We start from the raw sequence: 14,679 nt of genomic DNA, 5'->3' as shown, positions 1-14,679 counted from the left end.
TACAGCTCATCAGTGTTATTAAAGCATGCGTTAGTCATTGGCAAATCGATATCCACAAATATGTATCAATATTAAGCCAAACAAATTCACCACAGCAATTATTTCTATGATGACTTGCCACCCTCAGTGACTATACACATTTTCTGCCTGTGTTTATACAGCCATTTTCCCTGGTGTGTGATAACAGCAGCTGCAAAAATGTCCACAGACAGAACTTATAATTCCCACAGGGAAGTTGACACAAACAATTTCTTTACTTAAGCAGTCGACACAACTTGTCAGCTCCCTTATGCTGCAACATTTTAAGCAATGGCTAATCAGAAATTGGATTAAGAGTTTGACTGCTGGAGATTGTCCTGGCTTTCTGGGTGTGTTTTAAAGAACAGCACTACGCTACAGTGAAGAACTGAAATTTGAACAGAATCCATCTACAGCCTAAAATAAATTGGGGAAATAGGAGCCTGAAATTAGAGTTTAACTCTTTGTGTCCCTGTAAATGGAGTTACTCAACTTATAAAAGAGTACATAAACTAATGATTGCATTCACTCACATTTACAATTTGGTGTTGTGTGTATCTTGTGTTATTACATTTTTCGGCTGGCACTCAACTTGTAAGTGTAACCTCTCAGTAAAGGAGACCAAAGTTGTTGCAGTAGAATTTTGCCCTTGGTTGACAAATATTACTTTTACTTATTGTTAATGCCTATTGCTTGGATTTAGGATTTATGGTTGGTTGTACAATGGTCTGAAACTTAACTCCTCAAACTTTGTACTTTATGCTTATCAAGGTCCTCTAGTTAAACTTGTACAAAACAATACATTTACACTTAAGATGCTTTGTTCCTTTCTGAAACACAGTTCATCATGGTGAGTAAAAAGAACAGCAGATAGCCAGAGAATTGTCATCCTCTCCCACTGGGGCAGCCTGATAAAACTTTTCTCCTTAATGTAATCTTTATCATCTCATTCTGTTATTTGAAGCACAAAATGCTGTGTAAGGTTTTAAAAAATATTCTCTTCAGACTCAGTCAGAAGGATTTCATGTACTATATAGAGAATTATATACAGTACTGTATATTGTTCAGTAAATCTTATCACATTTAAGCTATTGAAGTGTTATGCTTTGCTTTAAAGTTTCTTCAGTTACTGTCAAGAATTATTTATTTGTGAAGTTGGAAATCAACACAAAACTACACCCTGTTCTAGATGTTGCTCCATCATTATGCTCCTGTAGTTTCTGTCTCCCACTTCCTTCCTACTCGATCGCCCGCTGACTGACCTTACAGGGACATTTTAGCCCACATGTTCATGACCTTATGACCGCGTGAGAGCGCGAAAGTGGGAGAAGGGGACACCGAATGTCCTGTATGTCATTTTCAGTCTTCAATTCCTCCCAGCCCGTTACTATGGAAACTGTGAGTTGAGGCGAGTTGAAGACTAAAAATGCTGTACAGATACAAGTAGCAGCTGGTGTGTGTTTGTCCCATCAACGACGAACGGCCTTCACAGCCAGGAGGCCTGATGTGGATGTCAGGGACCTGCACCAAGAAACCTAGTTGGTAAGTTAACACTGAATCATCTTTTTATCTCATGTGAATAAATGGTCCTCTATGTGGTTTATACAGTATGTCCACTGAGAGTAGGTGACAGCTTTGCTGCCAAAACTGTTGCAAGAGTAAAAACTTAAGCACATTACAAAATAATGTAAATAGAAGAGGACTTAAAACATTAAAAGGAATAGTTCACCAGTTTTCATCAGACAAACAGACAGGCACTAAAACAGAGCGTTTGAACAGTAGTAAACATGTTCTAGTAGAAACCCAAAATACAAGAATTAACCTGCAAATGAGCACGATATGTCTTCTTTAACACAATTTAAGTCGTTTCAGTCATTTTAAGAATTTTACAACACAGCATGAGCTATGGTTGGGTACCGTTCCCTTTTTTTCCCCCAGTACCGACACCTGGAATTCGGTTCCGGTACCCAGTGGTACTTTTTTTCCTCTGTATTTTCCCTCTGTAATAACGATAAATTAATTTCAGTTTTAAAAATAATTCCAAACCTATTTATCCTATTTAATAAGAACATTTTATTTATTTAGAACACGTGTCAAACTCAAGGCCCGCGGGCCAAATCCGGCCCCTCGTAGATTTTGATCTGGTCCGCATATCAATTTAGGTTCACAAAAGATTTCAGCCCACCTACTTTTTTTTTCTTTCGCTTTTTCAAAGTTTTTGTCACTTTTTTCTAGCTTTTTTTGGTGCTTTTTTTCTATGATGGCTACCAAACTTCTTTGCTGACTTTTTTAGGGCTTTATGTCGACTGTAAACTGTAAGTGAGAAGACTATATGAGACATGCACAAATCATAAGGTCAAAGATATTTTACTTTTTTCGATTAAATAAAAGCATGTCAAACTCTACATGTCTGGCCCTTGATGTGATTCTCATTTCCAATGTGGCCCTTAGTGAAGCTGAGTTTGACACCCCTGATTTAGAACATTTTACACTCTACACAAAATAAAACACCTCCCTCTACCCTCCCAAACACCTCCCTAAAAAACTATCAAATACATTTCTTACACTGCACTGTATCTTTTATTCTTGTATTTGTATCTTATTATATTTAAGCCTGTTTTAGTTTTCTCTTTTTAAACTGCTCTTTATTGTTTCAAGTGTTTTGAATTGCCTTGTTAAAATGTGCTATAGAAATAAAGTTCCCCTGCCTTGCCCTACAACCTCAGCCTCTCAATAGTACATAGTAAACACTATGGTGCCCGCCTGTCACAGAGGAAGTCTAACGTTAACCACACCGCGACCCCTTTTGCCTCGCCATTATATATGCTGTCTGCGTGGAGTTCTGAAAAGTGTAACAACCACTTTACCGGCATTGCCTTGACTCACTGTGACTTTAACAAACTGCAGACTAGAGTCAATGTTGTTTTGCTCCGTCCGCACCACAGCTCTGCATGTGTGTCAGAGCTCCGCTCTCTGTCAACGTGCAAAGGACAGATATGCTCGCGCTTATGCGCTCTCTGGTACCGAAATTTGGCACCGTTTGATTTAACGTAAAGTCCTCGGTAGTACCGACGAAATTGGGTCGATACCCAAAAAAGTACTGAGTTCAGTACCCAACCCTAGCATAAGCCAACTAGCTGAGCTCCAGAATAATCTCTTGATGCACCTGCAATTTGTCCACCATTCCAGAATATAATTACTTATTGTCAAGAGGATCAGTCTCATAAATAATACGTCAAACAAAATGACAGGTGGTATAAATTCAACATCATATTGCTGTGAATTGCTTCATCACAACTGACAGGCTCGGTGATTTTCTGAGTGATCTACTCCATCACTGCTTAAATAATTTGGTAGGTTAGCATGTTAACATCACATGTCTATTGATAATAATAATTTCTGACATCCTGGCTTTACTTCCACAAGTTGGGTTCCTCATTTCACCTCCACCTGTCATCTCCAGGTAGTGTTAGATATTGACCCATGCTCATCAAAGATATACGTCAGATTCTTCATCACTCATCACGTGTGCCGATTGATAATTCTCAAACTTCATGACAGACAGGCGCCCCGGACAGTTGGGGGTTCTGTGCCTTGCTCAATGGCACCAGGAGGCAAACTAGCACCTCTCCAGCTACAGTTCACACTCCATGCTTAGTCCGTACAGGGACTTGACCCAACCACCCTCCGGCTCCTGAGCCAAGTCCCCATGGACTAAGCTACTGTCGGCCCCCTCTAGGTGGTATACCTGCCAGTACCACAGAGCAGGGTGTGGGAATTCATTGAGAAAATACAAAAGATAAAAAATCAACATGATAATGATAATGTTGGATGTGCCACCGGCTATACAAGGTTACACCTCACAACAGAGCAAAATCATTCAAAATGAGATGAGAACAAACATAATTTGCTAATATTCTTACAGATTGTAATGCATGTACTCAACAACTGGTCAAGGAAGGAAGATCTATTTAATAGTTGTGCATTGTTGCTCTTATGGGGGATCAGTATTTTTCACTTGATGGTAACAATAAGTTTGTGTTAATGCTAAAGTCATGAAAGAGCAGTTGGAGCATATTTGACTGCACAAAAAATTTGTTTTTAGAACTTCAATCATCATTTGACCTAAATGGTAAATGCATTTGTGACATGGTTTCAGGAGCCTTTAGGCTGACTTACAGCATAGTTGTATTGCCTTATATTATCTTGATTTTTTTTTTTTTTTTTAAATTGGAACCATAATGTCCTTTCATTTACCCTTTGGCATTACACATAATGTGTATACACTATTGTCTGAATTGTTACACCACCTTCAAAACAGCCTTGTAGTAACAAGATAAACATTGTAGTGTGAACGTAAAAGAAACAATGAGTTGAATGAGTGGACTCCAATTAAACTAACTGGCTAAATTTTTAGTTATGTGGCTGTAAAAGCACACATTTTTTTCCATCAGTGTTTAAGCCATTCAGCTAAGCATCATCTGTGCAACCCTATTAAACAAATCATAAAGTTCTCAAACCCTTCACTGCAGATTGAGACTACATGGATGACAAGCAATACCATGCAATACCATGACAATTGTAATGCTTGCCCTATTGCTTCATTTCTGCCTCCTGAAACTCAAACGTTCAACACTCCCTAAAACCTTTATCTTTTATTACATTAAGTAGAACGACTAGTACGTTTACATGCATTTACATTCTACTATTATTCCGAATATGACAATGTATTCCGAATTTGATACAGGTCATGTAAACAGCATATTCCGGTTGGAATATATATAGCATTTTCCGATTAAGACGTGCAATATTCCGGTATTATTTGGGTTTTAGAGGCATTCTTTGGACATGTATACAGCGTATTCGGAATATGCGTCTCAATCGCAGTTTTTACCACAGGCTTATGGTCAGCTCTGTGCATTGCTATGGTTTCTGTACACAAACCAACCAGCCAACAGTTTGCAAGGCCGGAGACCAGATAAGGAGAAACACAGCTACTTTTAAACATTATCAAAGACTTGGATATCAACAGGTTTTTGGATATGCGCAAACATCGCTACGCCGACCTTTTCAAGAAACTGATTGAAGGAAAGAAAGAGGGACGCCGTGTTTGCACGGTCCAAAAAGTCCGCCGCTGCTGGGAAACTGGTAAAAATCCTGTTTTGCACGGCTACATGTAAACGGAAATATTAGTGGAATACTCACTTTCATTAGCCATGTAAACAGCTTAGTCGGAATATTGTCTTTTTCGGAATTAGGGCAAAAACCGGAATATTATGTGCATGTAAACGTACTGAATGTTTCAGGCCCAAAATGGGCTCTTCACCAGGTACGCAGGTCTTAAAACCAAGACCAAGACGAAGAGCCAATGTCAACTCAAAGTGCTGTACTTTTCATATAATTTATTAACTACTGTAGCATATTTGTACTGTAGATGACTACTGTGGCTTTGATAGGAAACTAACCACCACCATCAACAAAACCAAAGGTTCCAGGCCACTTTAAACAGGAACTTGGATATACTGTATTAAAAAAAATGTCTGAGAAAGGGAACTGATATTTTAGTAAGTACTATTAAGTCAATGGTTCTCCACGTCACAAAAATGAAAAGTTGCACGAAATCTCAACTGTGATACTTGAAAGTTCCAGCCACTGACCGCAGTGTGGAAAATGATAAATACACACAATATGTGATAATTAAAATGTGCTTGGAAATCCCAAGAGGAAATAAGATGATTGTCATTCTATTAATTTGTTCCTGTGTGATGCTCATTTTTCCAGCTAGAGCTCTCAGATCTGTCCATGTGGTCTGCGGGATACTTCACAACACCGGAAGGTTACTGCGGAAACACAGTGCATGTGGAAGCGTCGCAAAAAGCCGTGAAGCGTACAGTCGTACCTAATCGCGCGCCTGGCTGTTCATACCAGAAGCGCATCTATAGATACAGCTGAGACAGCCAAAATCCCTATAAACCTTAGTGTTTTATTTATTTATTTATTTATTATTTTCTAAAGTATCCGGCTACACTGTGGCCTTCCTGTATGTGATTACCTGCCTGGCTTTACACATTCACTCGCGGCAAAAAAATAGGAGATGACGTGACTATTCAAGGCGCTTCTGTGTGTAGTGCGTTTCTGGGTTTCTGGCGTTATTGGATCAATTTAAGTCAAGCATTCGTTAAATGAAGTAGTGGGTTATGTGCTTTTGTAAAAGAAGCCTTATGCCTCTTGCCATTGACTCACTTCATTAAGATCACTTAACCTGCAAGTGAATTAAATCATTGTCTGCAATTGATCTCTTCTCAGACTGTGGTGAGAACACTGCAAAGTTTGGGATATTAGTGTCAAAAGGAAGTATTTTAAAAAGGGAGGACTTATTCATTTTTGCATGGATAAAACCAATGAATAAATATGAAAATACTGCCTACTGTATGCATTATTTTGGATTATGTTGGACTTTTATACAACAAACAAATAAACATGTCTCCTATTGCAGAGCCAACGTGTGAGAACTGCTAATGATAGTATATTTGTGTGAAATAGATGAACACCTTACTTCCTGAGATGATGCCTGACATTTGACCCTCTTATTGTCATCCTCTACCCATAGAGCATCAGCCAAGATCATAGAAAGCATCACCCAATCCTGATGTGAGCAGTCTGGGATGACTCTTCCTGAGTCATCGCCAACCCTCTCTCTTTAAAATACTCTGTCAGTGCATCTTGCTCTTTCCATCTCCCTGACATGCTTTATTTATTCATCTGTCATTGCGTTCACCTTTCTCTTGACCTTTGCCTTGACGCTCCTGTGTCTCGACTAACTTCATCCTCTACCATATGTCTGTTGTCTCTATCTCCCTCTCTTCCATCTGTCTAACACTCTTCAGTGTGTTGTTTGGACAGCTGAGGGGAGCAAGGAGTGTGCAATATCACCACAGAGAGGCACTGATTGTTTCTTTTCTTTGCATCTACGTGCTAGCCCTCACTCTTAGATGACCTATAGTTTACGGACAGACTGACAAAGGGAATGTATGTGTTGCTCATAGATACATCGTGACGAGAATTTGTCCTGAGGCATTTTTTCTCTCCGTCTTTACCTCTCTGCACCTCTTCATACCCAGCAAGCATTTGACAGCGATATGCAGAAGTTCAATGTCGAGTCCGATGACCACTGAATTCTCACAAGATGAGTTTATGTTGCGGTAAGAAAAAAAAATTATTTGAGAGATGTTTTTGTCTGAAAAGTTCATTTTGTCATTTAAAGGATACAAGTTATATTATTGTTAAAAAGAATGCAAAACCGATTTTACCTTGTCATAGTTGAATAATGACAGTTTAGTGGGTAACTAGGACATACATAGAACCTCAAAATCCCATTGACACCTCTTTCCTCTGCAAATCTCACAATTTGAAACTGCCTCTGAAAACGGGCAAATCTCAACGAGCCGCCTAGTTGACGTCAACTCGGCGGCTCCTCCTCATTTGGCTCTAGTCTCTCTCTTTGTCTCACGCCCAAACATTTACATAGGCTACACCACTGATCTGAGGTCAGCTTAGTCTTCTAAATAGGTCGCGCAGATCTCAGAAATTGTATACATTGTTCATCTGCTATTTTACCACTAAATTCACTTCTGAGACTTTTTTATGCGAGAAATCAACTATGTAGAGGTCAAATATGGGCCGTTTTACGAAAATTGATGGCTAATTGCAAATTTTGTCCGACTGTGATGTCGCAGTTCAGCAGGAGCTCAGCAGGCTACGTGACAGCGGCCAGTGCTGCCTCGCCGCCCGGCGTGTCCTACTTCATAGACTCCGGCTTGCTGTGAGCTAGCTGGATCTCCGTCATGAAGGGAAGCCAGCGGCACTCCATCCCCGCGCAAAGTCACCGTTTCTGGGTTACTGGACTACAAAATGCCGAGGCCCTGATGGAGCTCCAGGGCCTGCAGCTAGCCGTGATCTTTACCCATAGGATTGAAGGGACAGTAGCAGCTAACAAAATCCCTAATGTTCACAAAAATGCATTAAATTGAAATTGGCCAGCTAGCCAGCTCCGCAGAGCCCCGAGCCCCGGTAATCCAGTAACCGAGAAACGGTGACTTTCACTGGGTGTGGAGGTTGCCGCTTCCTCGTCAGACGTAGCTCCTAGCTAAAGTCCGACACGTCTTACCAAATTTGCAATTAGCAATCAATTTTTGTAAAACAGACCATATTTGAGCTTTATATAGTTGATTTCTTGCTTAAAAAAGTCTCAGAAGTGAATTTAATAACAAAATAGCCCGACAAACAATGTATAACTTTGCAGTGTCTGAAATATGAGACCTGCTGTCTCGTCTCCAATGTGTTTCTATGGGGTTCGCTCAAACCAATCAGCGCGCAGCTCATCTAAATATTCATGAGCATACCATATTTGGAAGAAAAGCTCTTGTTCCAAATAGAGCCATATTCACAGGGTAGTTAAGGGTCTAATAAAATAGCATTCGGGCAATTTTCAGCCCAACCAATGTTACATACCCTATTATATATATATATATATATATATATATATCCAGGATACTATGCATCCTGATAAAGTTCCCTTGGCCTTTGGAATTAAAATAGCCCCACATTATCACATACCCTTCACCATACCTAGAGATTGGCATGGTTTTATCTCAGTTAGCCTAATAGCTAACTGAGATAAGATCCATATCAATGCAAATCAAACCAGCTATTGATACAGCTGAAATAAAACCATGCCAATCTCTAGGTATGGTGAAGGATATGTGATGATGTGGGGCTATTTTAATTCCAAAGGCCAAGGGAACTTTATCAGGATGCATAGTATCCTGGATCCATGAAATAACTGGCCTTTAAAAATAAAAATCTGCCTTCCTCTATGGGAATTTAACATAGGGGTTGGTGTCCTTAAAAGGTCGGATTTTTCCTCATTTTTTTTAATTAAGGCATTAAGATCAATTTCCAAAAGATGATTTTTTTTATTCCTCTTTTTAGTCAACTTGACCATGGGTATGAATACTTATGAGCAGCACTGTATATACATACACACACACACTTTTAATGTGTACATTTTACTTTTGTAATATGTCTACTCTAACCAGGTGCTGTGAAAGAGTTTCAACATATTTTGTGCTCATGAGAAAATGTAGTAGACTATAAGTATACCTGAAACTGTAAGTATACTAAGTACACTACGTTTACTCAAGAGTAGCGTCTTCAGAGTCCACATTAACAGGAGCTGAGGAAGAGGACTTGTGAATTGTCTAAATTATGGGCCAGTGCCTGTGTGTTGAAAATATGTCTTGAATGTGGTTGGAAATGCCTGGAATATAAAGTATAGCTGAATGCATTGTTATGCTTTCAACCTACTGCTGGGGTCTTCAATTATTCACAATCTTCCTATCTGTCCATCAGCAGATACCCAGACTTTGACAAAGGGGCTCTGTGACGTGCAGAGGTTGGTGTCAAACAGGAAGATCCGCATTAAATCATAATCCTGAGACTTCCAGATCCGTTTCTTGGATTGAAAAATGTATGTATGTATGTTTCTGGGTTGAACACCAAGAAAGTAGCAGGACCTGACAGTATCAGTGGGCGGGCGGGTCCCTGAAACTGTGTGCTGACCAACTAGCGCCAGTACTAACAATAATATTCAACTGGCTCAGTCTGTCCACCATCATTCCTGTGCTCAAGAAAACAAGACCAGTCTGCCTGAATGACTCCCGCCCAGTGGCACTAACCTACGTAGTAATGAAATGATTTAAACAACTGGTCAAGGATTACATCTGCTCCTCACTAGCCAGCACAGTGGACCCATTACAGTTTGCCTAGTCTGGATCAACAGAGGGATAAGACCAAGATTATGGATTAAAAAAAAGGCAAATATTAATTGCAGGTCTGTGATGTGAGGCGAGCTCCAGTCTCCTGCATTTAAGTCAGATATGCTACATGCCCATTCACAACCCAGACCTTCCCCCCCAACCAAAAGGTTGTTACACTAGCAAAGCTGCCTCATAGCAGTTTGAAGAACCATGGAGACACCAATAGCTGCTACTACTTTCCGACTAACCACTGGGAGGTTATTATGAAGAGAACTCCCATTTCACTGGACAAGGGTGCATAATTTTCATTATCCAGCCTGACATTTTAATGCTTCATTGGGGTTTAACAGACCAGGAAAAAAAGAGAGGTCAGAGGCATCTTTGACATGTGAAAGGCACATATTCATCTGCCAGCAGTTGCTTGCAGATCAAGGGGAAACCAGGCAGATAGTGGACTGTTGGTGCACATTGCGCTTTGTGTGGCCATGGCAAGCAAAGCCATTAGACCTGTAGAGCAGAGGCACCATGCTATGCAGTTGAAGTTGTACAGTTGAAAAAAATCATCCTACACCTAGACTAGTCTTGTAGAAAAGTGAATGTTAAGGAATAAAAGTGTATGCCAAACGGTTTTTAACATTGCTTGCAATGTAAATTACAGTGTAGTCTTTAACACAAAATATTCGTCAACACTGTAGAGTAGGCCAGATGGTTTAGCCTTTAAGGGTTAGAGAAGCTGGATTGTGACTGGAAGGTTGCCGTTTTAAATTTCCAGACCACCAAGATAAGGTTGAGTGGTATAAGTGAAAAAGCAGTTACAGCCTTCTTACCACACTGAGTGAGGCCCTAAACCCGCAAACTGCTCCAATGGAGTGGCACAGATGCAGGATGAAAAGGAGGCCTGGAAATCTTGTGTGGTTAGTTTACCCAAGAGAAAATATCAAATTGTGTGTAAAAGATGGGATTGTCTCTTTTTCCCTTACCCTAAACTTGCCACTCTTTATAAGCACAAATTAGGAAAATCACTTATCCAGTTAAAAATGCAGTAATGGTTCACACACGATTGACAATGTAATTAGTTGAACATTCAATTTAGTTTACACATGAAAGACAGGGGACTCCATAACCCCAAGTACTGTAGTACTGTGGGAAGCAGGGGTACAGAGAACAAGAAGAGGGGTCTGATCAGTCCTAATTATTTGTAATTTGCAGAGAGAGAGAGAGAGAAAGAAAGAAAGAGAGAGAGATATATATGGGTTAAGTAATAAGGCAAATTAACTTCTCATTGGTAGAGAACGCAGCTTGAATCAAATTGATGTTTGGGCAATATCTTGTTTTCGATGAAACATTTACATTTATTGCAATCAGACAACAGATGTCTAACAACATGTAAGATAATTGGTTAAGGTTTACAATTTCATCCTCCGTGGTCTCTTGACTAATTATTCAGTACAGTACATTTCTGATCACGTTCGTATTTTATGTTTTCCCTAGTTTTACAGATGTTTCCATGCCCTGCTGCGTTGTGAGGTTCCTCGACGAGGCTCGAGCACAAAGACCTCCTCCAAGGTCGCCACCAAGGTCATGAGGGCTGTAGCAGTCACTGGTACCCACCGCACCAACAACTTCCTATTATTGGTAGCCTCCCTGGGTCAACCGGCCGCCACCATGCCCCAACCGGACCCCTCAGTGGAAGCAACCATTGATAACACCAAAGGCCCCTCTTCAGACATCAACAAACCTGTCGTATCACTAGTGGCTGATGATTGGCTATAACCATAAAATCCCAAAGTCCCCAGCCAAGAAGTCATTAATAATGAGAGAGGTGGTGTTACTGCGGCTTGGAGAGCAGCAGCCTGCCAATCCAGGTGGAGTTAATGCTGCTGTTGCATCAGCTTTACCCCAGCTAGTAGACATGATGACCGCGAATTTACTCTCAGAAGCTGGGAGTCTGTGTTTCTCTGCGGATGATGAGGACGTTCTTATCACAAATTTTGGAGTAACCACCGTCAGACTGTTATGTTAATAGAAGAGGAATTGAGGGGATCATTAATTTTGTGCAATATATAATGTTTGGTAAGTATTCACTTAGGCATAACAGAAATGTGTTCAGAGTGCAAGAATGTTGCATTGATTGGTTACTGACTGTAGTTACAGAGTGAGGTTCAAGAACACAAGTTGTTTATTACCCCCAATCATTTTGAAGTATTTTCTAGAGTAGACAAGATTAAAAAGATAAGAGACTAGAGTAATACTGTTTATGATTTTAAAGTGTCTTCTTGGCTTTTTTTCCTCTGTCAGTATTTTTTATTTAATTGATCACTCATCACTTTCAAATGCATTAGTAGTTTTCAATTAATTTGTTTGATAAGTCTTTTGATGGAAGTAGCATTGCTAGCATGCTAGCAGCACAAAAGTTTTGTCAGAAATAACTACTTAGGAATAATGATATAGGTGCATGTTGGAGAGGTACTATATAGTTCCTTCAATAGCGATGTGCATGTGCACTTTTGCAGTATGACATGCAAATGAGGTTGAGAAATACAGTATCTGGTAATATTCAGTAGATAGCACTGAGAGAATATTGGTATCGGCAGAAATCCTGAAAATATGCCTTTCTGGACCGATTTTTTTCAGACATTTCCACGTGTACACAATTTGTATAGAAACATATTTCACAGCTGTAAATCAAGTTTTTTTTTTAGTTTTTTTTTTTAAAAAAGGTGCAGTTAGCAATGCTGTGCAAAGATTTTTGATATTTGAACTCAACTGCCAAAAAAATACAACCCCCTTCAGAAGCGCCGCCCCCTAGATTCACAGACTGATAACTACTGGCTGGCCAGCCGGCACATTCACATGCTGCCTCTGCCCTCCCCCCTACCATCAACTGAAGCCACCTGTTGCTGATTGGCTGGAAAAGTGTTTTGTGGCTTGTGCACTCCTTTCTGTTCATTTTCCATACAGCCAGGGCTGTGAATTAACACCACATTTGTTTTCAGCGCACACAGATGATAGAAAGCTAGGTGAAGGTGACGAGATATTCGCTGAATTTGACAAAAACAGTATTTGATTAACATCACTTACTATTACTTTAAGCTGTGCTAGAGTCGGTCAACCCCAAAGTGCAGTGAGTTCTACAGTATCTGCAAGAACTGATGTCAATCAACTCCTTTAATGTGTGATCTATAAACATCACTAATGTTTAGCAGTTCAGTTCCTTGCTCATAGGCATCAGCCTCTACTTAAAATTTCCACAATATTCAAACTATCTGCTTCCACAAAAGTCATCCCACTGTCTTTGAATAATTGGTATACAAGTAAATCCTGACAAGAAACTAAAATTATTTACAGAACATAACAAAAAAAGGACTTTACTCGAGGCAACAAATATCTTTTAGCTGGAATAGGTTTGTTCTGTAAACATTGTTTGTCATGTGCTTATCTGCATCTTGTTCAATTTTTTGATAACTGACTTTGACACTTTTTCCTTCTTGCAATACAAAAAGATAACTGGAGTTTCTCAAAGCAGTGCATCAATGCTGTGTTGTCAGTGGATGTCACTATAAGTGGTGTGGTACTTTTTGCTAGGATTAGTGTGTATTTTTTGTAATTCACTTTTTGCACACTAACTGTTTTCTATGTGCTGTCAAGATTGTGTATATATTGTACATGAGTTGATACCAAAGCTAAAAAAATGTAAATATTTTTTGAGGGGAGCTGTTCAATAAAGGTTTTTTACTCTAATCAATGTGCCGTGCTTTCTTTTGATGAAGACTTATTAAAAAGTGGGGTGGTCAATAATAAGGAGGCTTAAAGTGTATATGGTATAGATATATAATATGTACAAAGTAACAGAACAGTCATATGTAATTGACCATTTGCTAAGCTATGATTGGTCAAATCACTGTTGAACTGGGGAAGGTGTATTACGACCAGTGTGCATGGGGCTATAGTACGAGTGATGCTCCATAAATAAAGTGTTGGGGGTGGAAAGGTTGACTAAGTGGTGTGTTCGTTTGCTCAACAGCTTCAAAGGTTAGCATGTCCAGCTAACTATAGCCAAGTTTCCATCCACTTGTCAATCGAATTATCTGAAGTTCGGTAAAAAAACTCATGCGAATAAAGCTGGTGAAAGTGCGTTTCCATCCAACGGCTTTAAAGCGAATAAAAACCTGTGCGTAATGACGTCACATACTGTTTTGTGGTCAAATTGGTATATCAAATTGATTTGAGACATTTTAAGGTGTTTCCATTCATTTTTGCACTGAAATCGCACAACATTCAAGCAAACATTTGCGAACAAAGTTTTGCTAGACAGAATGGATCGCGCCATCTACCAACAAATGATCAATATTGCACAAGTTGTAATAGTGCTTATGTGCCAGCTGATAGCGACATATCAAGCTATAATAACAAAACAACGACGCTATCAACACATTGCTATGATGATGCAGATGCACGTAAATGCCCGACGACAACTGAGGCGGCCTGTGGTGTTGGAACGACAGTTATATTTTGCTCGTAAATTAAATTCAAAAAGTCTCTCGTCTCCTCGTTCGTCCACTTACATCTGTCTTTGTTGACACCCGCCATGTGTGCAAACAGAGCGGAAATACTGGGCGGAAATTAACTAAAAAATTTACGTTTTGTGGCGGGTTGCAACCATAAAATGACCTAAAACTTAATCGCAATTCATTATTTATTCTGCAAATAACGTTTCCATCAGCGTTTATCGCATGAGCAGTATATCGTTCAAGATAAAATCCGATGAGACCGAACGTATTTCCTTTGAGTCGATATTCATGAAATTCAATCGAATTTTACCGTTTCCATAAGGCATTTTTCA

At 39.6% G+C, this 14,679-nt stretch overlaps 1 protein-coding gene across 1 annotated transcript in view; it reads left to right on the top strand.

Moving 5' to 3' along the window:
• The window catches only part of LOC116045440 (vertebrate ancient opsin-like), a 54,709-nt gene extending 42,953 nt beyond the window's left edge, over positions 1-11,756 (top strand). The window contains exon 4 of the mRNA XM_031293092.2: positions 11,328-11,756. Coding sequence (XP_031148952.1) covers positions 11,328-11,609 — 282 coding nt within the window. The 3' untranslated portion in view covers positions 11,610-11,756. The remainder of the gene's footprint in view (positions 1-11,327) is intronic.
• The last annotated feature ends 2,923 nt before the right edge of the window (positions 11,757-14,679 follow it).

The sequence above is a fragment of the Sander lucioperca genome, chromosome 9 (assembly GCF_008315115.2).
Source record: "Sander lucioperca isolate FBNREF2018 chromosome 9, SLUC_FBN_1.2, whole genome shotgun sequence".
NCBI classification, from domain to species: Eukaryota; Metazoa; Chordata; class Actinopteri; order Perciformes; family Percidae; genus Sander; species Sander lucioperca.
The sequence above is the reverse complement of the archived record's forward strand: the minus strand, read 5'-3'. Positions and strand labels throughout refer to the sequence as shown.